General features: G+C 52.8%; 1 protein-coding gene across 6 annotated transcripts in view; it reads right to left on the reverse strand.

Annotated features, from left to right (window-relative positions):
• NFATC1 (nuclear factor of activated T cells 1) overlaps nt 1-23,733 on the reverse strand; it is a 125,471-nt gene that overhangs the window by 96,027 nt on the left and 5,711 nt on the right. For all 6 annotated transcript variants that reach the window (XM_044744013.2, XM_070512812.1, XM_044744011.2 and 3 more), the window contains exon 2: nt 13,882-14,980. In XM_044744013.2, coding sequence (XP_044599948.1) covers nt 13,882-14,980 — 1,099 coding nt within the window. The remainder of the gene's footprint in view (nt 1-13,881; nt 14,981-23,733) is intronic.

Here is a 23,733-nt window from a genome sequence, read left to right on the forward strand (position 1 = left end):
GACAGAGTTAGCAACACAGTGTGTGCACAGTTTAAAGTCAGAATGGTTCACAAAATATTGTAATATAGACAATTAAAATTATTGTTTTTGGTTGGAAATTTTCAGCATGAATTTGGCAGTGCCACAAAAATGCAAATGTGTCTCTGATTCAGAGGAAAGACCTAAGACGGGAGAAATGTGCGAGGACTTGGGCTGCTGCTGCCACAATACGGCTGACTCCTGCCCCCACCGCTGTCCCTGCCCCCACTGCTGCCCCCGCCCCCGCCGGGCCCCTGGGTCACCGAGAGCCCGCAGAGGAGCAGCGCTTCACAGGGCTCCCAGGGCTCCCTCAGCGCCTGGGCTGCATCTGCTGAAGGTAAAGACTACTGAGAACCTCAAACTCAGCTTCTACTTAATCCAATTTTTCTAAAAGTCACCTTCAAGGCGACCAAGAAAACAGGTGGTTAAATTCGTATTGAAGATCCACTTGATTTGTACAAACAGAAGCCGTGTGAAGTCGCCTACACACAAAACCATACACGTCCGATTCATCCAGAGAAATTACATCCACGACTGGCTGTACATCTGTATGTATTTTTACATTAAAAGGCATATACCTTAACAAAATAAAATATATAATTTCATACATAATTTAAAGATCATGTTTTGAGCATTTTAGCATATTTTTCAAAAGTGGTTTGGTCACAACATCACATTTTGTCACATAAATAATTGATCGGTCATCTGTTGTTGGACTTCTGGGTTGTTCCCAGTCATTGCTGTTATAAACAACAGAGATGCGATCGTCCAGGATGAGATCCTGGCTGCCTTCTGGTCGTTTCCTTACACAGACTCACAGCCTCTGTCGAAGAGAGTGAACATTTGAGGCTCCTGACACACATCTCCAGGCGCCTCCCGACAGGCCACACCACCGAGTGACCTCACCAGCACGGCCCGGTGTGCTTCCATCCTAGACCGTACCACACACATGGGGGTCTCCAAGGCTGCATCTCCACGAAACACCAAACACACAAGTGGGAAACACTCATTGCACAGTCGTCACAAACGTACAGAAACACTTCTAAACCGCCAGGAGGGGCATTTCTGAAAATCTCCGGACCTCTGAGTGTCCCCTGAGCCCTTACACACATTTTACTAAAGACAACGTGGAACCCCAGGCCCCACCCCCATCCCAACAGAGAGCCTGCTCCCTCAGGGTCTGCAAAGGCCTCTCCGGGTGACACCGCCGTCCTTATTAATCGTCAACTATGGCAGACAGTGTTCACTATTCCCCGGGCCTGTTCTGGACAGTCATTTGTAAAGTGAAATGTAATGATCATAGACTGGACGTGGGTCTTGTAAGCCTCACATGAAGGACAAATTCATAAAACAAACAGGGGTAATCTATACGGAGAACAGGGACATCAGCCGTCTTGATGGAGACGGCTGAAACTGCTTTAATTTGAAGAGCCCAGAACACGTTCCTTCCCCAAAGGCAACGCGTCCACATGTGAGGATGGGGCCTGCTGGCTGGGGGCAGCTGGACTCTGGGAAGTCTGCAGCCGTGGCAGGTAAAGGTCCCACAGAACCCTCCGCACTGCTGCTCCAGAGGCAGCCTGTTCCAGACAAGAGCCTGGGTGGCTTCCAGCAAATTACATATTTTTCCTGAACTCTTGCGAGGTTTTCCCGCTTGTAAAATGGGGATGATGATAATCCCATCTCGCTTGCTGTTTGGAAGATTAATAAGGTGCTAAGCAAAGAGCTGGGAACACAACCCACCCTGCACACCTAATTCTCCCCAGAGGCACACGCTCTGGCCATGTCAGGGTCCTGGTGTCGACAGTGGCTATTATGGAATCTGTCGGTGTCGGGGACGCCAGCTGAGGGGACACACAGCTCTCTGCAATTTGCCGTGAATCTAGAATTCTTGCAAACGAACAGTCTTTTCTAAAATGCTTGTGATTGTGCCTGGAACATAGGAATCCAAATCACGTTGCCTATGCCTGCTATCATCACCACCAGAGGAGGCAGTGAGCTCTGGTCCCATGGGGCCCCGTGTCTCCCATCGTGGAGCAGTGCTGTGCCGGGCGATGCTCAGGGCCGGCTATTTCCAACACGTGACGATTGCTGTCACTGCCACCACCTGATGCAGAGGAGACACTCCCCCAGCAGGCAAGGTGGGCACCATGTGAAGGGTGGCACCAAGTCCCCCAGCCTCCCCAGGCCGCGGGGAGTTCTGATGGTCCACAGGGCAGGGAGCAGCCAGGCTCCGGCTCTGGTGTTTGCTGGTGACTTAGCCAACACTGTCCTCATGCTAGGGGACGGACGGTGGGGACACCTCGTGTGATACACGAGGGAGGCGAGTCATAATCTCCTTGGTGCGTGGGCGAGGCGCCCACCCCACCCCCGCCGTGTGGAAAAAGATGCCCTGCACTCCCAGTCTGAATCACGCCTCTCTCAGAGCTGCTGTGACCGTCCGTTTCCCATGAGAAAGGCCTGTCAGTTTTATCAAACCTCTGTGCTCCTTCATGTGGGGAAAGTGTGAAGGATTGTTTTAGATGCTTAGTTCATAGCACCGACCACCTACACACTGCGATCAAAAATCAGAGAACAACTCAAGATTTTCCTGAGTCCGCATCTACTACCAAGGTCCTCACTCTCTGGCCCAGCTGCCTGGCCACCGGTCACTCCATCTGGAGCATCTGAGAAGTCGGCTGTCCGGATGACCATAGGGTAGCGCTTCTTTTCCATCGGGCCACTGCTGACCACCTGTCATGAACTTTACCAATGCATCTACGGGTCCAGTCGAGGAAGAGCCTAGTCCTAAAACTAGAGATTTCATAAACGGCTTCATTTCAGGAAAGAGATTCAGAACTACCACTGTGAGGGTGTTTGTTAAGTTACAACTTAATTTGTTCCATGAAATTCCTATGCCCTTCTCCCCTCAAACCCAAAGCTGACCTCGTAGCAGGCACTCACGAACCTGTCGACAGGACAGTCTCTGCGGGTGAAGCTCAACACTAGCATGTTCACCGCGATTCTTTTGGCTGACACAGGAAGAAACGCTGACGCCAGAGATTATTTACCCCAATTCAAAACCAAGGTTATCTTGGGGATAATTAACCGCTAACAATAGTGCTAAGACTTCACCGAAGCCTTCCTATCTCATCTCCGTCTCCCGGGAAGGCAGCGACCCCCACCCCCTCCAGGAGCCCATGACTAACGGGGCCAGCAGGGCTCAGGCCAGACCTTGAGACCCAAGTCTCTTGCCTTAAAACTGAAAATCACAGGTAAACCATGTCATCAACGACCACTAATAGCACAAGAGAGACACTGGACATGTGCCTCCCGAGGGCTGTGCACTCACTGCTTGGCCAAAACACAAAGAACCCAGCAAGCCCCTGGATTCAGCACCAATTTGAGGGAAAAACAGAGAATACCGGGGTCGGAGGAGCCCGCCAGTGACACTGCGGAGGCACCAGCGAATCCTGAACGGAGGGGATGGTCAGGTCCCTCTAGAACTGACTTGCGGAGAAAAATCGACAAGAGCAAAACCTGCAGACCAGAGATTCTCCAACCGATAGAGAGGATCGGAGCCTGAATCCCGCAACTGTGGGGAAAATACAGATCAGGGAAACCCGGAAACTAGCTTGGTGAAATCAAGCGATTATTTTAAATTACCTACTAGTGTCTAACATGGAATCTAATGGTATCGAAATCCTTTCCTAAACCGAGTCCCTGTCTTTGAAAGACACACGGAATATTCTTGGATAAGATCACGTGATGTCTCGGATGAGCTGCAGAACTGGGGTTGGGGGGTGGGGCATGGCGGCCACGAGGCTGTAATCACTGAAGTCAGGGGGGACGGGGACCCCCAGACCAGTCTCTCTAACTCTGCATGCGCTTCAAGTTTTCTGTGACGCAATGAGAGACAAAGGACATTTCCACGAGTAATCTTGGAAGGCCGACGCGAACGCGGTCACTGCGCATTCCCGTCCGAGGACTATCGGTGACTCATTTCTCTTTCTGTTCATCTACATTTAAAAATATTCTACAGTGGTGGATGTTATTTGTTTAACTTGCAAAATAATAAGCTTTTCCAAGTTTCGCTCTCTGCCCTCGCCCCTCGTGAGCTGACTGTTCTGAACGCGGGCTCCTCTCGGTGAGCTGGTCTGACCCGTGGGTCTGAAACCCTCCTCCTTAAAAAGGCTGCTTCCCCCTCCCATTTTCAGTGTAAGTCACCGCCACCCAGTCAGCTAACTACAAGGACCTCAGGACAACTCCGTCGGGTACGAAGTTCTCCTTCTGTGGCGGAAACCCAGAAGAGGCCGTTCTTCTGTTTAAACAGTTTGGGTAAAATCCTTTCAACTCTGAATTCTCCAAGAACTGAAGCCCATGTGGATGTATCGCTTAGAAGAAAACCAGAGGCTCCCTGTGACTCCAGCATTTCTCAAACAGTGGCAGCTGCAGACTCTGAGCTTGGCAAGACCCAAATCCGCCCAGAGGAAAGACAATCACAGCACGTTTAAGGAAAACGACGTCATCGCAGTCTTTTTCTCTCCCCGAAGCCCCAGTACATAGCGGTATACCCTAGTAGGGAGTCTCAGCAAAGTCTTAAGGAAATATTTTCTGAGTCGGCAGCTAGAGGCCTCCTAATTGTGAGTTGTTTGGTTTTTTCCCTCTGATTGTAAAAACGGTTATCAGCTCAGTTCTTGTCACTTAAGCGGGGTCTGAGCCCCCAAAGGCTCCCGTGGGCAGAGGCTGCGTCCAGCACCACACAACTCTCCCGTCAGAGGTCCACCCAAGGTGAACTGGCCCCTCTGACCTGCGCCACAAACTCCAGGCTGAGAAAGTCCTTCCCACATGAGAGGTCGACCTCTTGGAGGACGGCCAGGGCCCTGTCGGGGGAGGACAGGTGGGCCCTCCCTGGACAAAAGCGGATTTCTTCACTAAAAAGCCCCCAGTGGTTTGAAGGATGTGTGAGCGAGCATCCCCCCTCCCCCGGTCCCCCCCGCACGTCATCACTGCCATAATCCACGGCCCTTCAGTCTCCAGTACCCTCTCCTGCCAGGCCCGCCATGGGGCCACCCTCCTACCTTCCCACAGAATACCCCTCAGGGAGGAGCCGGTTAGAATCCACGATCCCATCGGCCTTTGAAAAAACCCTTCGGGGTTGGCCTTTTATTTCTGGTAAGAGTCTGGAAGGGACTGGTGTCGGGGCAGAGGCCTTGGACCCCACAAAAACACGCCACAACTCCACATAAGCTCCATGGACCCTGCCCTGTGCTGGGACTCAGGCTCAGCCGTCCTAGATGTGCATCCCCCCATTCTTGCTGCCCTGCTCCTCCCGCAGGTGGAAAAGGTGAGTGTGAGCCAGGCCAGGCCCCAGGACCCCACAGACCGCGCCCAGCCCTTCTGCCCAGATGGACAGCCCCCTGGGGTCTCCCTCACTGCATGCCCACATCTCTGCTTCTTACGGAACCCACCGTCGGTCCTCTGCCCTCCAGAAAAGCGAGCTGTCCTCCTCAAGAAGACCTTTCCTAACTGCACAGATGGGGGAAGATATGTCTATTTCTTCCAGACAGTCCCTAGATTCAACGTGGAGGGTGGCTCGGTGAGGCAGAAAGGGCTCCTGTCTAGAAACCTGGGCTCAGTTGGGAGAGAAACCACTTGGGGGAACGGCCCACACTGGGGGCCTCCTCCTCCTGACCTGAGACAGATGACTCTGCATTTGCACTGAGTTCCTCTGTTCCCAGGGACGAGGACTTTCAGAGAGGGCGGCCGCTGAGTTCTCTTGGCCTTCACTCTCAGGGAGGAGAATGACAGGGGCACAGGGGAGGCACCCACGCCTGTCAGAGGGAGGGAGGGACGGAGAGAGGCAAGTGTGGCGGGATGGAGGGAGGGAAGGAGGGCGGGAGGAAGGAAGGCAAGGATGGAGGGATAGAGGGACGGAGGAAGGAAGGCAAGGATGGCAGGATGGAGGAATATGTTTACTGGCTGATGACCCCCATGGGAAATGAGCTCTGGACGGTCCCTCTGCTGTTCCACTGACCCTCGCGTTATAGGGCAGATTCCAGCACACTGTGACTGTTATTCTAGTCTAGAACCAGAGCCTGCTGCTCATGAGTCTTTACACAGATGAAGTTTTAGGATGAGAATGCTCAGAATACCTGCCCCTAATTGCTCATAAAAACCAAGAAATTCAGAATCGCCAAGTGAATGCAGGACAGGGCACAAACAAGCCACAACACTGACCCTCCGACTCAATTGTTACCCCAGACTGAAGCTAGGACAGTCACTAGGTGACTCCCAAGTTCAATGCTAAACTATTTAGTTTGAAATACGGGGCCCGTAGAAAAACCCAGATACTCATTAGATGGTAACCTTTTTTTTTTCAAATTCTAAGTTTAAAGCAAACTTCAGTGGTTCAGGGCATAATAACCACAGCTGCTCTCATATCATCCACAGGGACGTATCCAGACAGTGATGTACTGTTCCCTGAGGACAAGAGAAACTCAGAACCCCAGCAAGTGTTTCAGACGTTGCTAAAGCAGAGAGCACTCAGGCTCCCATATGTGGTGTCTGCAGCACAGCCCTCACCCTCAGGGCCAGCGGACAGCCCGTGCCCGGCAGGTATGGCCCCACTGCCATCTCATCGCTGTGGCCTCTGGACCCTGCCATTGCATGACCACAGTGCCCCTCCTCACTCTGCACACCTCTGCCAGAGCTGCCACTCACCCCACTTCTTCTCTTCTGTGTCCGACTTAAAACAAGACAGCACTGCCTCACCTCCCCACTCTCTGGTCCCTGACCGTCCCATCTCCAGGGCGAGCATTACATGCCACGTGCTTCTAGCACCTTCAGTGCGCCCCTCCGAGAGCGGTGTGAACTGAGAGCCCACCTTGCAAGTGAGGAGCTCAAGGTCATCGTTGGAATGAGGGGGCCATGACTTGAGCCCTCGTCCTCCTGGCCTCGGAGCCCAAAGTCCTCAAGCAACCTCACCGGTGACCATGCCATGCTCAGTTTCCCCATCTGTAAAATGAGCCTCAGCTGCCGCAGCAATGGACTCACTGGCCCCATGCCAGGCCCCCATGCTCATCCCTCACAGCCCTGCAGAGCCCTGGGCTCAGGCAAACAAGGGGCATCCTGCAGTGTGGCCGCCCCAAAGATGGCCACATTCTCCTGTGGAAGGAGAATCTCAGGAGAAAATCAGGCATGTCAACGTGGCTCCAGGACCTTCCAAGGCACGACCACACTATATGTCATCCTGGTGCCTGCGATGAATGAGCAAACCCTAGAAACAGCCCACTTAAACCTAAGTAGCCTGTGCACCAGGGAAAGAACTGGACCGTCCACCTCACAGGCCTTGAAAACCATGGGGTCAGCGGGGTGAAGACGCACGATTGCCACCACACGCTGAGAACACCTGAAACGCTGTGCATGATCCACTGCTTCTGAACCCCGGGGGTGTGCGACTCCATGCTCCAAATGAGAAGTGGTCCCTCTCAACAAAGCCAGAACCTGCTGCCCAGACCCAGGGCTGGGGGGGTGGGAGGGGGGGGCAGCGCCTGCAGAGTCGAACCAAATGTGCAGGCGGCTCAGGCATTTAGAGGCACCCGGACACCCGAGTCCTCGTGGCGCTAAGCCGAACTTCGGCCAGCACGTAGGACAGGTCCTTTTCCTTTCTCTGCGCAGTGTCCTCACTGCAGAAATGGGCCTGTTCCACGGTCCAAGTGTGGTGGGCATTCAGAACGCAGATCAACCTGTATCGAACGGGAAATCTCAGAGGGAAGATCGACTTTCGAGCCACCTACTTTATCGAAAACCTACTTATGCTGTGTCAAACTCCAGCTTCCAGAAGATATTTTAGACTGATTTATAAAAAAGCAAACCCCGTCATGATACATAAATACATTTTTGCTCAAGAACCCAAGAAACAATTAGCAAATAAGTCCTGCTAATTTGCATGGAAGGTCTAGTTTTAAATGTGGACAATAGCTGCCTCCCGATTAAATTTTAATCTCCCCGGCAGGACTGTTATTTTGTTCCCCGCTAACCCAGCTGCAGGTGCACACGCGATGCTTGACAAGTTGACGAGCACACCCCACACTCTCCTCAGAGGAAAGGGTCTGAGCAGAAAGGGTCTGTGGTCACTGGTGCATGTCGTCACTGGACACTTCCTGTGGCCAGGGCTCTGAGCTGGGGAAGACTGGAGCTGTGTGAAGGATCCCGGCGCCTGGGATGTGAAGCTCCTGGACACAGCCTCCACTCCACACCCTACAGGCACACGGGATGGACGTGGGCAGGACCAGGCCCGGTGCCAATCAGTTTCACGGCAGTAACTCTTCTGGCATTTGGATTATTCTGTGAAAGGAGCCACACTTCAGATCTCAATAGCTCGACTTAAAAACTGGAGTGTAAAGCCGCAAAGATTCAAATTATTTTATCCTCTCCAGGAACACAGAAGTGCTTGAGTTCCTCTTTCTCCTTTACGGAGCTAATAATAGACATTCACAGAATCACATAAAGAAGAGAAATAAGGGCCACATCCTCCACACGCACCTTGGGAAAGCACTGTAAGGTGGATCAGAAAGTTTCCACCCCCACAGCCTCTCCTTCGGCCACGATTCACAAATCTCAGTTGAAACCGTCAGGCGAATCTTAAGCCAAAGCACCTTCTCCAAGTGTCAGCTGTGGACTCTGTAAAACCACGAAGAAACTACACAAGGAGTGAAGATGTTGGGTCTCTGAAAAGCTGTTCCAAGTCAGCCCTCGAAGAACAGGTATGGCACAGCAAATGGGGACATCATTTCAGTGTCCTGGACAACACACAGCCCCCCTACGCCCTGCCCCTTAACCACTCAGTTTACCCACGGAAACTTCTAGAAGGGGTTGTGGCTAAAGTTAGTCTCTGGGCCTCGTAAGGACCTCCCAGAAGTGTGCTCAGCATCCTGGTAGCGGGACATCTATGGTTTCCTCAGGTTCCGAGCATCTCCTGATGGCTACCTACAGCCTCTACATGGGTCTCCTGACAAGAGGGAGACTTGTCAGGCCTCCTGGGCTCAGGGACCCAGCAAGCAGGCAGCTCCAGGGTCAGCCAGTCACAGGCATGAGCTCCAGCTCTATCCATTACTAAGTGGAGGCCTGAATGAGTGGCCCCAACTCCGAGCCCGGGTCTTGCCAGCATTCAGGGGGCTGTACAGAGACCCAACTGGTCTCACAGCCCCTCCCAGAGGCTGTCTTTTTCTTTTTTTTTTTTTTGAGGAAGATTAGCTCTGAGCCAACATCCATGCCCATCTGCTTCTACTTTATATGTGGGACGCCTGCCACAGCATGGCTTGATGAGTGGTGCATAGGTCTGCACCTGGAATCCAAATCAGTGAACCCCAGGCTGCCGAAGCGGAGGGCAGGAACTTAACCACTGTGCCACCAGGCCAGCCTCTAACTGTCTGCTTTTTTAAAGCTCACTATCAGCGAGACTCCTTTTGTGATTTTCAGATGATGTGCTCCTTCTGGTCAAAAAAAGAAAAATAACCCAGAGGCGCCAGGCCTGATACCCTGAGTGGGCTGGCCTGGCAGAAACCACCTGAGCACAGACGGGCCGGGGCCAGGGCTCCTTGGCGGAGCAGCAAAGCCCTCGTGCAATGACGCTGCCGGATTTGTTACCAGCCTGCAGGTCTATTTCACCTGATTCCAAATCAGCATAAACTCTAAAATATTCAGATAACTTATAAATCAGGATCACAGCAGTGTCATCAGACTTTTAGAAACTAACACTTAGGCATAGTATAAAAGTTACCGATATTGCTAAAATCATCAATATTGCAGCCAGAAACCTAAAAGAAGTGATGTCGGAAATAAACCGATTTGGACATGTGGCTGCCTCAGGTCATCTGAACCGAGGAGGCTCCAAGTAAAAATCGTTCATTAAGCTTAAGCTTAAGCCCCTTAGAAAAATCTACTTCTTTTTAGGTACTCAAATCAAAAAAGCAAAGTTTCATGTAAAGGAATTTGGCTGGACAAGCGTCCTGTTGACGTTACGAGCATACTCACATTAAAATGCTTCTGCCTCTCCAAAACTAGTTTCTTTTTAAGTCTGCATTCCTCTTGTAACTCTGCCTCTGTAGAGGCAAATTCAGGGATTACGCAGGCTGCATTCAGCTAAAGACTCAAAACCTCAGAAGATAAAACTCTCCATGAGCCTTTTCTAGAAGAAAAAAGGCGTTCCTGCTCAGAGACGAGCCCCAGGCGCCAACAATGCACACACACACCGCCGGAGACAGACCCTCCGGTGCACGAGGTGGAGCGATGGAAGCAGTCAACAACCATGCAAACTGTAGCTCCTCTCAGTTCATAAGGAAACTCCCATCCAGAACTAACAAAATCTAAGTGAGCACCTTCCAGTGCCTCGCCGCCCCTGGCCTCTGCACACACAGCGCGTCTCCACCCCTACCCGACTCCGATGAACAGCCTCAGCAGCGCGATCCAGCTGGTCCATAGACGCTGTTTGTGTTACCATCAGCAGCAGCATCGGAGAAAGAATGAGGTGGGAGGAGAAACCCTTTCCTTTCTGAGGAGGCTCACGGCCTGACTTGGACTCTGGGACAGAGCGTTTAAAGTTCTGACTTTTTATGGAGGTTCTAGCAAGTCAGCTGTAATTTCTGTGCATCTCCTAAGGTTTAAGAACAGAAGCATCAGTCCATTAAACTTGAAAATAGGTCTAAACTCTAAAAACAAAGAGATTCTGTCAAATACTGTTGCTAGTTTCACAAACATAATTTCTTCAATTGCAGCAAGAATTTAGCATCATCTTTTGAGCCCTGCGGGCCTATCAGAAGGCTCCACAAGGAGGGGTGTGCCGTGAATGCCGTCCAGACAAAAAGACCCCAGATGGGAAATGACCCACACACCCAGATTCCTTAGGAAAGGCTAGCACAGCACACTTGTCATGAAAAGTCCCTTTCGCTAGGAGGACGAGACTAAAACTGCCGAGGGCCTGCACCCCAGGAAGGCGAAGATAGGTGTGTTGTGATAAATTCTCTACCTCAAACTTCGGAGATCATTAAAAACTCAGCATTTCCGACATGCCGCTGAGGCCCGCTGACTCGCCTGCACTCTCTCCGCCGAGCTGAGGTGTCCAGGGAAGGAAGTCTGGTGGCCCTCCCCGCGGGGACAACCTGACCTCTCATTTCTACCGTGGCCTCCAGCTGCCCCCGAGCACCAGCTGACGGGATCACATGGAAACATATTGCAAGGACCAGGAAACATATTTTGATGTGGAACCAAAACAGCGGGAAAAGGTGAACTTCAGCCCCTCTGAGGGTAGTCTGGTGGCCTTCACGTGTTCTGTTTGTTTGCGTTAACTCACAGGAATGTCAGGAGCATCACCCACACGGGGGCTCAGTGGCCAAGAGATAAGGAGAGCAGTCACGCGGCCACATAATTATCGCTGAAACTCCCGAGCAAAGACAAAGGCAGCAACTGTGCTTTCCCATCACCGAACCAAACGCAGGCCTGGTCCCTGCAGACGGAGACTGGCCAGGAACCCCGAGTTCCCGAGGACTCTCCATCACTGAGCAGGCCGTGAAGGAAGAGGCAACGGGCCATTGTTAGAGGCACCTGACCATTGCCACAGGGATGCCAAGACAGGTGGTCCTCCCAAATTCGTGGGATGGAGTCCTAACCCCAGGATCTCAGGATGTGGCCGTGTTTGGAGTCGAGGTCTTTACAGGGGCCATCAAGTCAAAGCAAGGTCACTGGGTGGCCTTGATCCAATGACTGGCAACCTCGTAAGCGGGGGCGGGGGGGGGGAGTGCATGGGGGCGGAATTTGGACACAGAGACAGGCAGAGAAGGAGGATGCTGTGAAGAGACACAAGGAGAAGCTGGCCGTCTACACAGCAAGGGCAGGGGCCTAGAGGAACTACCCTTGGCACCTTGATCCCCGACATCCAGCCCAGAATTGAGGGACATAAACTCCTGTCGTTTAAGCTGCCCGGTCTGTGCTGTCTGTCACAGCAGCCCTGGCAAACCTAGGGTTTACCTAAATTTTTACAACTTCTTTAAAAACCCTCATACTACTGCTCTCTTCACACTCATAGTCAGATTACACATTGATGACATCACCGTCCTAGATGTCATGACTGTCAGTTCACTGAAGTCCCATTACGAGTGACTGTGACCTTCACGGCCTATGAAAACACAGAAGGTCATAAACTGTAATTCATGAGTCTGTGTGCTTGAGATGGTTAGCTTGGAAATATTCTTCATTTAAATAAAATTTAAATAAAAATTGTAAAGATAGTATAGCAGGCATAAACAGTTCTTAAATTTTTTAAATGTCCCCAAATGGATTTTTAAATTCCCATGTTTAGGAATTGAATCCAGGTTCTGCGATACATTTTTCTGATGATGTTTTGAATACACCAGTTTTTTAAACTTCAAAGCATGGAAAGTAGAGTTGGGGGTAGAAATGTGGATGCAGCCTAATGCAAGTCAAGGACAAATGGTGGTCATTCTCGCTTTCTCTCTAAGTCTGAACTGACCCCCATCCCAAACACCACGCCCGTAGAAACGTGGGACGCACGACCCGATTGCTTTAAAAATTGTCAACTCTCATCTTGTTTCTTCGCCACAAACTTTCAGAAAGGTTGAGCTGGGTTCATTCAGAGCCCAGAACTAAACCATCCACACGCGGCCCTGACTAACCACATGAGCTTCAGTTGTGGGGAAAGAGGCTCCGAGAGAGCAGAGCAGAGTCTACACCCAATGACCCGACTGCCTCTCTGTCCTTGCCTCGGGGCATCACATCGCTGGAAACCAGGTCCTACTCCCCGATCTCGCTTCAGAATGCCCTCGACAGAAAAGGGAACAGGAAAAACCAAACACGAGCCTCGAATACCCAAAACCACACACAGAAACTACAAGCAGGAGCGTGTGTGCAGGGCGCCCAGGCCTCCTCCTGGTGGGGCGTGCAGCCGGCGTCAGACGGGGATAGGCACAGGCGGACGTTCACGCCTGATAAAAATCCTGGAGCAGAAAGCACTCTGCCAGGGGTCATTAGTGGCCCACCTGTTGGGAAAGCTGTTTAGTTAAAAATAAAAACACCGGGCTGAGTAAGTGGACCCAACGGAGCGCCAGCAGCCCCGCTCACCATGAAAAAGAAAAATCAACAACCCAAGACGTGGAGCTTGGAACGGGCTCGACTCTCTGTCACCAGACTGCCAGGGAGCGGGCGCTGGTCCCCTGGGAGGAGCAGCGTGTTGTTCTCCAAACCCCCGGCAGGGCTGCTTCGGGGAGCGGCGTTCGCGGCTCTGGGGAATTGCCGAGCAGAGGCCCCATCTGCACCCTCGTGGTGACAGCAATTAGGCGGGACAGAGGAAGTGGTGAGCAGAGGAGGAGAGGCAGAGACGGGAGGGATCGCTCGGCTTTACAAAAGAACAGAACAAAAACTGAGCGCCCGGTCTGTAACCCTCATTACTGGCTGACTTGTGGGCCCCCAGAATCCAGACGCAGAAGCCCAAACCCCAGCACCTCAGACTGTGACTTAATTTGGAGAAGGGGCCTTTCATTAAAGAGGGAATTAGTGAAGATGAGGTCTCAGGGTGGTCCTCATCCAAGATGAGCGTGTCCTTATAAAATGGGAAATTTGGACAGACACACGCAGGGAGCACACCACGTGACAGTGAAGGCAGAGACGGGGTGGCACTCTACAGCCAAGGACACCAAGGATTTGCAGCAACCCCTCGAAGCTGGAGAGGGCGGGCACATTCTCCCTTAGAGCCTCTGAGGGAGCCAGCCCCTCCAGCACCTCATCTTGACCCTCGGCCTCCAGGCCGTGAGAACTCAATTCTGCTGCCGGAGCCTGGCTAGCGGACTCTGCACGCCCCTGTCACCCACTCACCTGGTGTAGGACGTCGGGGACCGGGGCCTGGCCCACTGGTACGGGTGCTGTGGCACCGACAGGTACTGGTCGCAGAAGGCGCCCTTCCGGATGTGCTGGAAGGAGGAGAACTCTTCGGGCAGGAAGTCAGACGTGGGCGGCGTGGTCCCCAGGTCCTCGCCAGCCGGCTCCACCTTGAGCGCCACCGAGGGAGAGTGGTCCAGGGCAGTCTTGCGGGTCTTGACGGGAACGCCGTCGCCCAGGTCCAGGCTGCTGTCAGTGCTCAGCGCGTTGATGGCGGCCACGATGGCTGAGCTGGTGTACTGCGTGCTGTTGCCCAGCCACGTGTCATCTGTGACGCTGACCCTCGGCGAGCTGTGTGGGGACGGCGTGGGCGAGTGGTGGGGGGAGCAGGAGAGCTGCCGGCCGTTGAGGCCGTACTTCCTCTTGTTGCAGGGCGACGAGGGCCTGGACGTACGGGCCCCCAGCCAGCTCTCCTCGGTGACACTCGCACGGGGCGAGGTGGAGGGTGAATGTCGAGGGGAGCTGAGCAGGCTACAGGCCCCCAGGCCTCGGGGGTAGCCCTCCTCGGGGTCTGTGGTCTTGGGGGACACGCAAGGAGACTGCCAGGGGGACGTCTGTGGGGACGCATATGGGTACGAGTAGTTGGACTCGTAGGACGAGGCCTCGGAGTTGCAGCTGCGGGACGACAGGCTGCTGGCCGGGCTCAGGCACGAGGGGTCTCGGTAGGCCTCTAGGTTGGGCAGATTCAAGGTGGCCGTGGAAGGAGACCGTTTGGAGTTGGGGACGACGTCTTCCACCTCCACGTCGTGGAAAAACTGGTTGTTATTGTGGTGAAGCCCAAGGTACGAGGTGATCTCGATGCGAGGGCTCTCCAGGGCAGGGGCTCCGTTGGGCCGGACATTGCTGGAAGAGAGAAAGTAGCCCGAGGGCCCACTGTCCACAGCCCCTCCGTACCCCGAGGGGTGACTTGCTGACGCCACAGCTGAGATGCCCGGGGCCACCGTCTGCAGGTCATGGCATGGGGCTGGCAGCGAGGGGTGTGCCGTGGAGAGGGGCAGACCAGAACCAATACTGGAGGACGCATAACTATAGTGCTCTAGAAGGGAAAAAAGAGAGAAGATGGCATGAGGAGCAGGTCATCAAAATACAAACACGAGCTTAGTGAACCCAGGATCTGGGACCATTGTCTCTGGACAGCTCCAGGGAGCGGGCCTCTGAAACGATGCTCAGCTCATGCCACTCCGACAGCTCAGAGCAAGAGCCCTGTCCTGGCCACCAAAGTCCCTGTGACCCCTCCCAGCCCTTCCCTTCCCTTCCCTCCACGCCAGCACAGCAGCCCTACTGAGCCTCTCACTCAGGCATGCACCTCCCTAGGGCTTCCCCGCTGGCTCCCCAATGACCCAAACGTCCTGCCCTCGGAGAGCCACGCCGCTGGGCCAGTACTTTCTTCTACTCTATTCAAAAATGGCCTCCCCCAGCCACCCTTTCAAAATCCCAATCTCCCAACCCAACACTATGTCACACTTCCCCACTTCATTTTTCTCTCCTTAACTCTTACCACCTTGTCCATCATCACTTTCACCAGTAGAGACTAAGTTCCATGAGGACAGGAACCTTTGCCTGCCTTAGTCTACTTTGGTTCACTGCTGTCTTCAGAGCCTAGGACTGTGCCTGACACATAGAAGGTGCTCACTTTATTTAATAGATGCATGGATGTATGGATGGATGGATGGATGGATGGATGGTGAGTGGGTGGATGTGTGGGTGGATGGATGAATGGATAGATGGATGGATGGATAAATGGGTGGATGGGTAGATAAATGGATGGTGGGTAGATGAATGGATGGGTGGGTGAGTCTGTGGATGGATGGATGGGTGAGTTGGTGAGTGGGTGAATGGATGGATAGATGAGTGGGTGGATGTGTGGGTGGACGGATGAGTGTATGGATGGATAGATGGGTGAGTGGGCGGATAGGTGAGTGGATGAGTGAGTGTGTAGATGGATGGGTGGATGGATGAGTGAGTAGGTAGACGGGTGGGATGGGTTTTAGATACAGGGACCTAGACGTTTAAAGAGACTTCAATAGGCTAATCACTGTTGAGGTGCCCTAATCACCAGTTACAAAGAACACACTTCAAAGATCGGATGAAAACACACATTCTGGAGTCTCTCTCATGTAAATTTTGACAGTGGCTCATGACCTAGGAATCTCTCTAAAAAAAAACAAAACAGAAGAAAAACCCAAGCAAATGATGTTGATGCCAAGCTAGATTTAAGAATCATTATATGTTCATTATAACCTCAATAAAATATTTTTAAAAAATCATTACTAGTGTAATTAGTAATTTTTAACAGGAAAGCTACACTTCTGGATTTCTGATTTGAAATGGCTTTTTATAACATCTTGGTACCTCATTACTGTATGCCTAGAGGTGAGTATTCCAAGGTCTCTAAATAATGGAAGCACTCACACAGAAATTCGACACCCCTCTCCTGGGTTAAGCACACTGGCTTGCAGATACTTATTCAGTGACAGTGCTGCCCTTCTGCTGTGCTGTGGTGCAGAAACCCACATGGATGAACCCCAGAAAATTGAGAGCCTCAATGTCCTGGTTCAAACCCCACCCCGATTACTAAGAAATCGGTCTAGCACTCCAACTGGGTGAGAATCACCTCCATTATGAGTTTCCAGAGCAGCCATCTGACCACCCTCTCTGGTAGACCCGTCTCTCACAGTCCTTACCATCAATAAGTTCTTGCTCTTATCTCTCCAAATCCTCCTGATATTAAATGCTGCGCACTATTCCCAAAATGGCCCTTCTCTGTGCAGGTGGGCGCAGGCCCCTCACAGGTAGCCTGGGGAGAGCACATTGGCCCCCACCCTCCTCAGCCCGGGGAGTCGGGCTGCCTTTCAAAGAGAGCATCAGTGTTCCAGATGCTCAAAATCGGTGCAGATTCCAAAAAGCCCTCGGGGGAGACAGAGCCATGACAAGCAAGAGAAACCAAAACTGCAGCTGAGGGGATCAGGAGCTCCGAGCGGCAGGAAGGGCTCCAGCTCAGGGTGGGGTGTACCAGGGCCAGATCAAGCTAACGCGGGTCCACGGACACAATCGTCCCTGGAAACCTCTGGTCCTCACCATCTCCAGGTCTCCTCTGCCCAGCAGGTTCCCACACACCCCAGAGAGCTAGAGGGACACAGGGCACACAAAGTGAAGAAAGGACCAGGCCTCCACTTCCTCAGGGAAGTGAGGTGAGGAGCAGCACCCACCAGGCCTCCCGCCACCTGCCCAACTTGCGCCAGTCCTGGGACAGCACAGCCATGCTTACTGATGCTCACTGTGTCTGTCTCCCACCAACAGCCTCACATGTTCACTCACACTCTTAACACAAAAACCATCACCAAATGCCAAAAATTAGGTTACGATCTTTGTAAAAATCAAACCAGAAGTTAATGACGGTGGAAAGGCACTTCCAAGAGGAAAAGGCCAACGTTCCTCAGGAGAAGGAGGCACATAGGGGCTGCAGGTTGCTGAGGCCACCAGGAGAACTCTGCCCTATGCACTGCAACGACCTCTCAGGACAAGTATGGACATCACCACCTTCAGCTCTGGGTGTGCACACGCCAGGCCCAGGCCACGACACAGCGCTACAGAAAGCGGCTGCACACGACGCTGGCCAGAGGAACCCGGGCAGTGAGGGGCAGGAAAACCCGGGGGTGGAGACTCTCGGAGAAGGAAGGCCAGGGGCCTGAGGGACACAACGGGACTGAGCGTCACTTTAAAAAGGAGACTTGCCTCCTCTGTGAGGGTCCGCCGGAAATTAGGGGGTGGTGGCGGCATGAACGCAGAATCAGTATCCCCTCAGAGATTAAATGCTACTCCGTATTTCTTCCAAAAGATGTCTACAGATACACCTTGGCAAAAACGTGTCTTCTAGCCACATACGCATCGTAGACTATTATACACGTGTCCATGTAAGTCACACACACGCCTACATACATCCCCATTCAGAGGTCCTCCCCTCCACGGCTGGCCAACACTTCCCAAACCTTTGTAACCAGAACTGTGGGTTAGAAAAAAGAAAATCTGTGTCCCCGAGCCCCACAGGCGTCCAGTAACTGTGTGACTCCAGGTGAGAAGTGAGATGCCAACCAGCCGAACCAAAAGTGGGGTGGGAGGCATGGCTATGGGAGCCTCACCTATCGATGCATGAGGATGACGAGGAGGATGAGCGAAGGATCAGTAAGTAGAGTATTGATAAAGTGAGTTAAAATCCTATCATACATTTACAGGACAGGAATTTTAGTAATCAAACTTCAAGAAATAGCTCTGTTGTGTTTGACATACTCCAAAATTAAGTATGTAGAAGTCAAAGGGATGTCTGCTCCCTCCATCCCTGACATTTGGTTTCACTGCTGACCGCGATGGCTGCCTCCTGGTCTCCAGACCCTGCTGACCCGTCTGAAATGTTCCTTTCTTTAGGCAGTTTCTGCGACAACCATTGACATCGGCCCCACAGCCGTTTCCACTGTCTCGGCTCCTCCCCAATGAGTCTGGGTCTTCAGATGCCCCCTCTGGCTCCCCACCTGTCCCTGTCTGCTGCCCAACACGCCTGGGGGCCACCCCTGCCAGCGCCACGGTCACACTGCATGGCTGATCCCCCACAGCGAACTCGGCTGGCCTTTTTCTAGTCCGGACACACGCTTTCCTGGGCTTACTAAGAAAGAAGCGAGGTGCCACTTCTTCTGTGGTCTCTGCTCCCCTCTGGCCGGCTTTCAGGGTGGAGCCCCAGAAGAGCCGGGCCACAGGCAAGGGGGGCCTGGCTTCTCAGCCGGTGTCTCCAGGCAGCAGCTGCAAGCGAGTGGGGCCTGCGCAGGTCAAACTCTGTTCCCTGAGAATCGGCGCCTTCTTGACATTCTGTCCTCAAAGTGTCGGGGTCCCAATGGTGGGGACAACGCTCCAGACCCTCCAGAAAGAAGAGGCCCCTCCAGGCCCCTCCCGGCCTTGGGGCGGGGGGGTGTCCTCATGCAGTCACAGCCACACTTACTGCAGCCGCTGCTTGCCGGAGCTCTCCTACCCGTGTGAAGCCTACAGAAGGTCCAGCAGCCAACCAAGAATGAATTTTCATTTTAAAGAAAGTGATCAATCTAGAAGACAACGCACCAGGCCTGCAGCGCATGGGAAACGCTGAGCACCATCATAAACACAAAATGGGTATCACGGAGCCCACGCTCACTGCACTGCCTAATCCTTCCGGCGTAAGGACGGGGAGGACGAAGATGAAGAGGGGGAGGACCAGGAGTCTGAGATGCCGCTGGAGGTGGGCCCTCCAGGCCGCCTGGCTCCCAGCACCCCCTCAGGCCTCAGGACTGAGGAGGCTCAATGGACAGATCCTATACCTCCCGCCCCAGTTAAAAGAATACTGTCGGGGCCAGCCCCGTGGCCCAGCGGTTAAGTTTGTGCACTCCGCTTTGGCGGCCCAGGGTTTCTCCAGTTCGGATCCTGGGCGCAGACATGGCACCGCTCATCATGCCACGCTGAAGCGGCGTCCCACATGCCACAACTAGAAGGACCCACAACTAAAAACACACAACTATGTACCGGGGGCTTTGGGGAGAAAAAGGAAAAATAAAATCTTAAAGAGAACACTGTCTATAATTTACTTTAAGAGATATAGGTGATCCCATGGTTGAACTGCCAACCATTCTTGGGAGGAAGGTAATTCCAACAATTAAAAAAAATCCTGGCTATCGGCAGGGCAAGTCTTGGGGCCTCCCCACCCCTGCCCAGGGGACTCAGCGCCGGTTTCCTGGTCCCCAGAGCCTGAGGCCCCCGCTGCACAGGGCACTGGGAGGGGAATCCAGGGAAGCACCCTCCCCACTGGGCCCCGCAGAGGAGACTGGGGTCCCTGACTTCCAGAACATTCTAAGAGGGGCCTTGATTTAAACCAAAGTCCGTCAATAATCACGATCCAATCAGAAAAGAAAAAACATAAAGCCTTTATTAAAAAACAAAAAAGGACACACCTAACCATGAATTTACCTTAATTAAACAAATTACAAAATGAAACTTCATTATGAACGCTCAACCAGAGATCTGACAACAAAGCTCTCCGTTTCAGAACAAGACACACACGGGGAGAGGTCCCAGCTTGCCCCACAGCCCTGGGCCCCGCTCTCTCGCCTGTCGGGGCCTCTCTCCCCTCCCCTCCAATTTTATTACCCACCTAAATCATACGCAAATCTGAATTATTTAACTATTCAAAGGGATTACATTTACATGAAATGAAAATATTTCCAGTAACTTTCTTAAAAATCCTGAGACGGTCAGGCTGATTCGCGCCATGGCAGGAGGCACTAAAGAGCTGACACCCATTCGAGTCACTTTCTGCTGTGCCTTGGGAACCTGGCTGCTTGCCAAGGAGAACCCACAAAATTACAGTGCAGGTGAGTGCAAAAGCAACAGCACGAGTTTAAGCAAATATCATGGAGAGCTTATTCAAAATGGCTTAATATAATAAAAAGTAATAACAGTGTGGCTCATCCTCTGGAGACATGAACTGCCCTCCCGTTACTCTTCTGATTCTCCGGTCTCTGTCCCCCATCCCAGTCAGAGCACTGTGCCAGACACTCCGGGGCGCACAGACAGACACCAGCGTGGGCAGCAGGCGGGTACCCGGCAGCCAGCAGAGGAGGTATGCGGCTCCCAGGCTGGTCCAGCGCCCATTGCGAAGTCAGTCCTCAGGAAACTCAACAAGCCAGAGCTGTCAGACATATTTCGTCTCATTCTGAGAAATGGTCTTTTTCAGAGCCATACAACTTTATTATTTCTGAACAACCACAAAAAAGTTTACCCACGTCCTTTCTATTAAGGCCAACAGCATATTGGGACCACTGAGACCACTCCCTGCTGATGCCAGCAGTCCCAGGGGGCAGACCTCACACTGCTCACCACCGGTCCTCCCCTCTTTCACAAACTCTGAGATGGCCCGTCACGACTCTCATTCTTCATTTTAGGAACATCCCCTTCAGCAGTGGCTGGGGTTGAACCGCAGGACGTGAAGCTAGAAATAGAACAGGAACAAGCCTGACAGCCAGGTCTCAGCCTCGCGACGCTGCCCAGAGTCTCCACAGGGCCGGGGGGCAGCTACCCACACGGCGAGATGGTAATTTTGCAGATGGTGGAAACAAAACACAACAAACCCCAAAAACGCTCAGTGGCCAGCCCTCGCTGTTGGGCGCTGCTCCCCGAGCTCTCTGGGAGGCACTCCCAAGGGCGGCAGGGACAGGCAGGCCCCGAGGATGACAGACAGAGACAGCTTCAGAGGGCCAGTCGGCTCGACAACGTGCCAGGGAGAAGGATTTAGAGGCAAACAGAAGGCCTGTGACAGCAGCACACACATTGCCGAACCTTCTGTAAATAACACACCCAGCCTTTCAGAGGCCCTCACTCCAGCCGCCCCCAGCACATGGTTCCTCGCAGAGGGACGAGCTAGCCCCAGGTCAGACACATCTGGTCATCTCCATCTTCAGCTCTCGTTCTCTGTTCTTAGGGAACTAAAAACACCCAAGTCGTTGGCTACTTGCCATGGCCTTCCTTGACAACATGCTATAGTATTAAAATATCCGCTCATACAAATACCCATCCTTGACGGAACCACCTCTGGAACCGTGGGCCAGACACACTGAGGATGGTGGGGCTGCTCGTGGCAAAAATATGGATGCATGTCCTAAAATGTTGAAGGTCACAGATGACATGGCATGCCCGTGTCTAGCACTCCCCTGAGCTCCCTGCTCAGGAGGCGGCGTTTACAGAGCAGAACAGGCCCAGCCCGCCACACACAGGGGCCTCCCAGGGTCTCTTCACCAAAACCATTGCCATCGCTGAGAAGGGACTTGAGAATAAAAATTCCTCCCAATCTTCATTTTGGCAAAAGATGTCCCCTTTCGCACGTGAACTCTGAAATGCCACCAGTGATGCACGTGACGGTGAGTAGGCAGACCTGCCTGCATCGAGGCAGCAAGGTGACCAAACTGCTGGGGAGGCTCGGGCCCGAGACCCAAAGGCCTGGCCAATTTCCTGTGGAGTTGCCAGGGCGACAGTCCTGGCAGCAGCCATGGGGCTGGCCGAAATTACTGAGAAAACAGGAGCCCCGGGCTGGCGGGAAGCAGGGCCACGCCCGCCTCCCAGCTGACAGCAAAGCAGCTACTTCCTGAGACCAGAAAGGAACAGGAGGCCTTCTCCCCGCTGCCCTCCTCTCCAGAGAAGGAAGCCCACCGCCCAGCCTTCTCCCCAGGGGCACTGGAGCCGGGTGGAGACAGGAAGATGAAGAGGCCCCGGGAGTGCAAACAACACTCTTGCGCAGCCCATGGCAACTTATTTTTTAAATTCTCTCTTCTTTTTCCCAACAAACGGTGACTGGACTGTCTATTTCACCTGTTGAGCACTCTGGAAATAAAGAACTCCACACCCGGCTGCTCCTTCGAAGTGCTGGGTAAGGAGCCCTGCGGGTGCCACACGCCCAACGAGAGCACGAGGTGGCAAGCGACCGCACGGGCACAGGGCTAATGCATCCACTGACCCCCAGGATGTCGGGGGACGCTGCTCTCAACTGAGAAGGAATCTTGACAGATGAGCGACCACTGCCGCCAGTGGTCAGGGCTGGCCGTGTCCTTTTGAGAAAGTGCCCACTTCTGTGTTCAGTATAATCTACAAAGCTCTGTGCTGCCTTTGCCTAACAATTGATCTCAGTATTAGTCATTCATTCATTTATTTATATCTAGGCTTATTCCAGAAACAATGTGAAGCCGTTTCTATCACCCATTAAGAGCTGGAGAACTTAACGTAACAATTTCATATAACAATATAATAATTAATAATCAAAAACTACAATGTCATGTAATAAGAACAAGAAAAAAGGACTATATGCATAATCACCAAAACTTGGAAGCAACCAAAATGTCCTTTTGTAGGTGAGTGGATAAATAAACTGTGTCCAACCAGACAACGGAATATTACTCAGCACCAAAAAGAAACGAGCTGTCAAGCCGGCATTCCACAGTGGCCGCATCCCTGAGGACACAGGATGTGTCCCAAAACCCAAGATGGCCCAGAAGTCCTTGCCTGAGATGATCTTTCACACCATAAAGAGGTCAGGCGTGCAGCCCACACTCCCACCCCATGCCTCTTGTGAAGGATATATGCTAAACGGACTGAAAAGGGGTGGAACCCTGAGGAGAAGGTCTTCAGTCCCACAGGCAGCCAGACCCAAAGCAAGCAAGCCAAGAAGGGCTCAGGGGCCGGTCTCTCCACTTCCAGTCCCAAATCTCTTAGGAACTGACCCCCGTCCCCCACCCTCACAGGCCTTGGCTCCAATGAGCCCAGAGGCCTGGAGCCCACGGCCGCAGAAGACGGACAAGGAGGACATTCGGAGAGGGCAGGTAAGGAAGATGAGGCAGCCCAGGGCTGGATGGAACATTTATTTTTTAAAAATGAACAGGAGGTTATAGTTTTTCAAAGAGGGGCGGTGAACGATATGGAAACTATTATACAATCATTGCAGAGACGCGCCTGTCCTGCCAAGTGTGCTGTGAGCTGCTCCCTCGCTGCATGGCCACGTGGGCAGGGACAGAGATATCCTGAAGACAGCCACAGAAAGGAGGCCGGAGGGGGACGGAAGAGACAGGTGGCGCAGGGCCAGGCTGCCGGAGGCGGCTCCTGGGTGTCCTCCACTGGGCACAGACTGAGTCTCCCAGCAGAAGCCGGTTGTGATCACTCGATAGGTGGCATTCTTATTCGAGAGCATCCACTCTGGGGGCGGGAGGGTTCCCTCATGTGTTATTTGTTTAA

This window comes from Equus asinus, chromosome 7 (assembly GCF_041296235.1).
Source record: "Equus asinus isolate D_3611 breed Donkey chromosome 7, EquAss-T2T_v2, whole genome shotgun sequence".
Lineage (NCBI taxonomy): Eukaryota > Metazoa > Chordata > Mammalia > Perissodactyla > Equidae > Equus > Equus asinus.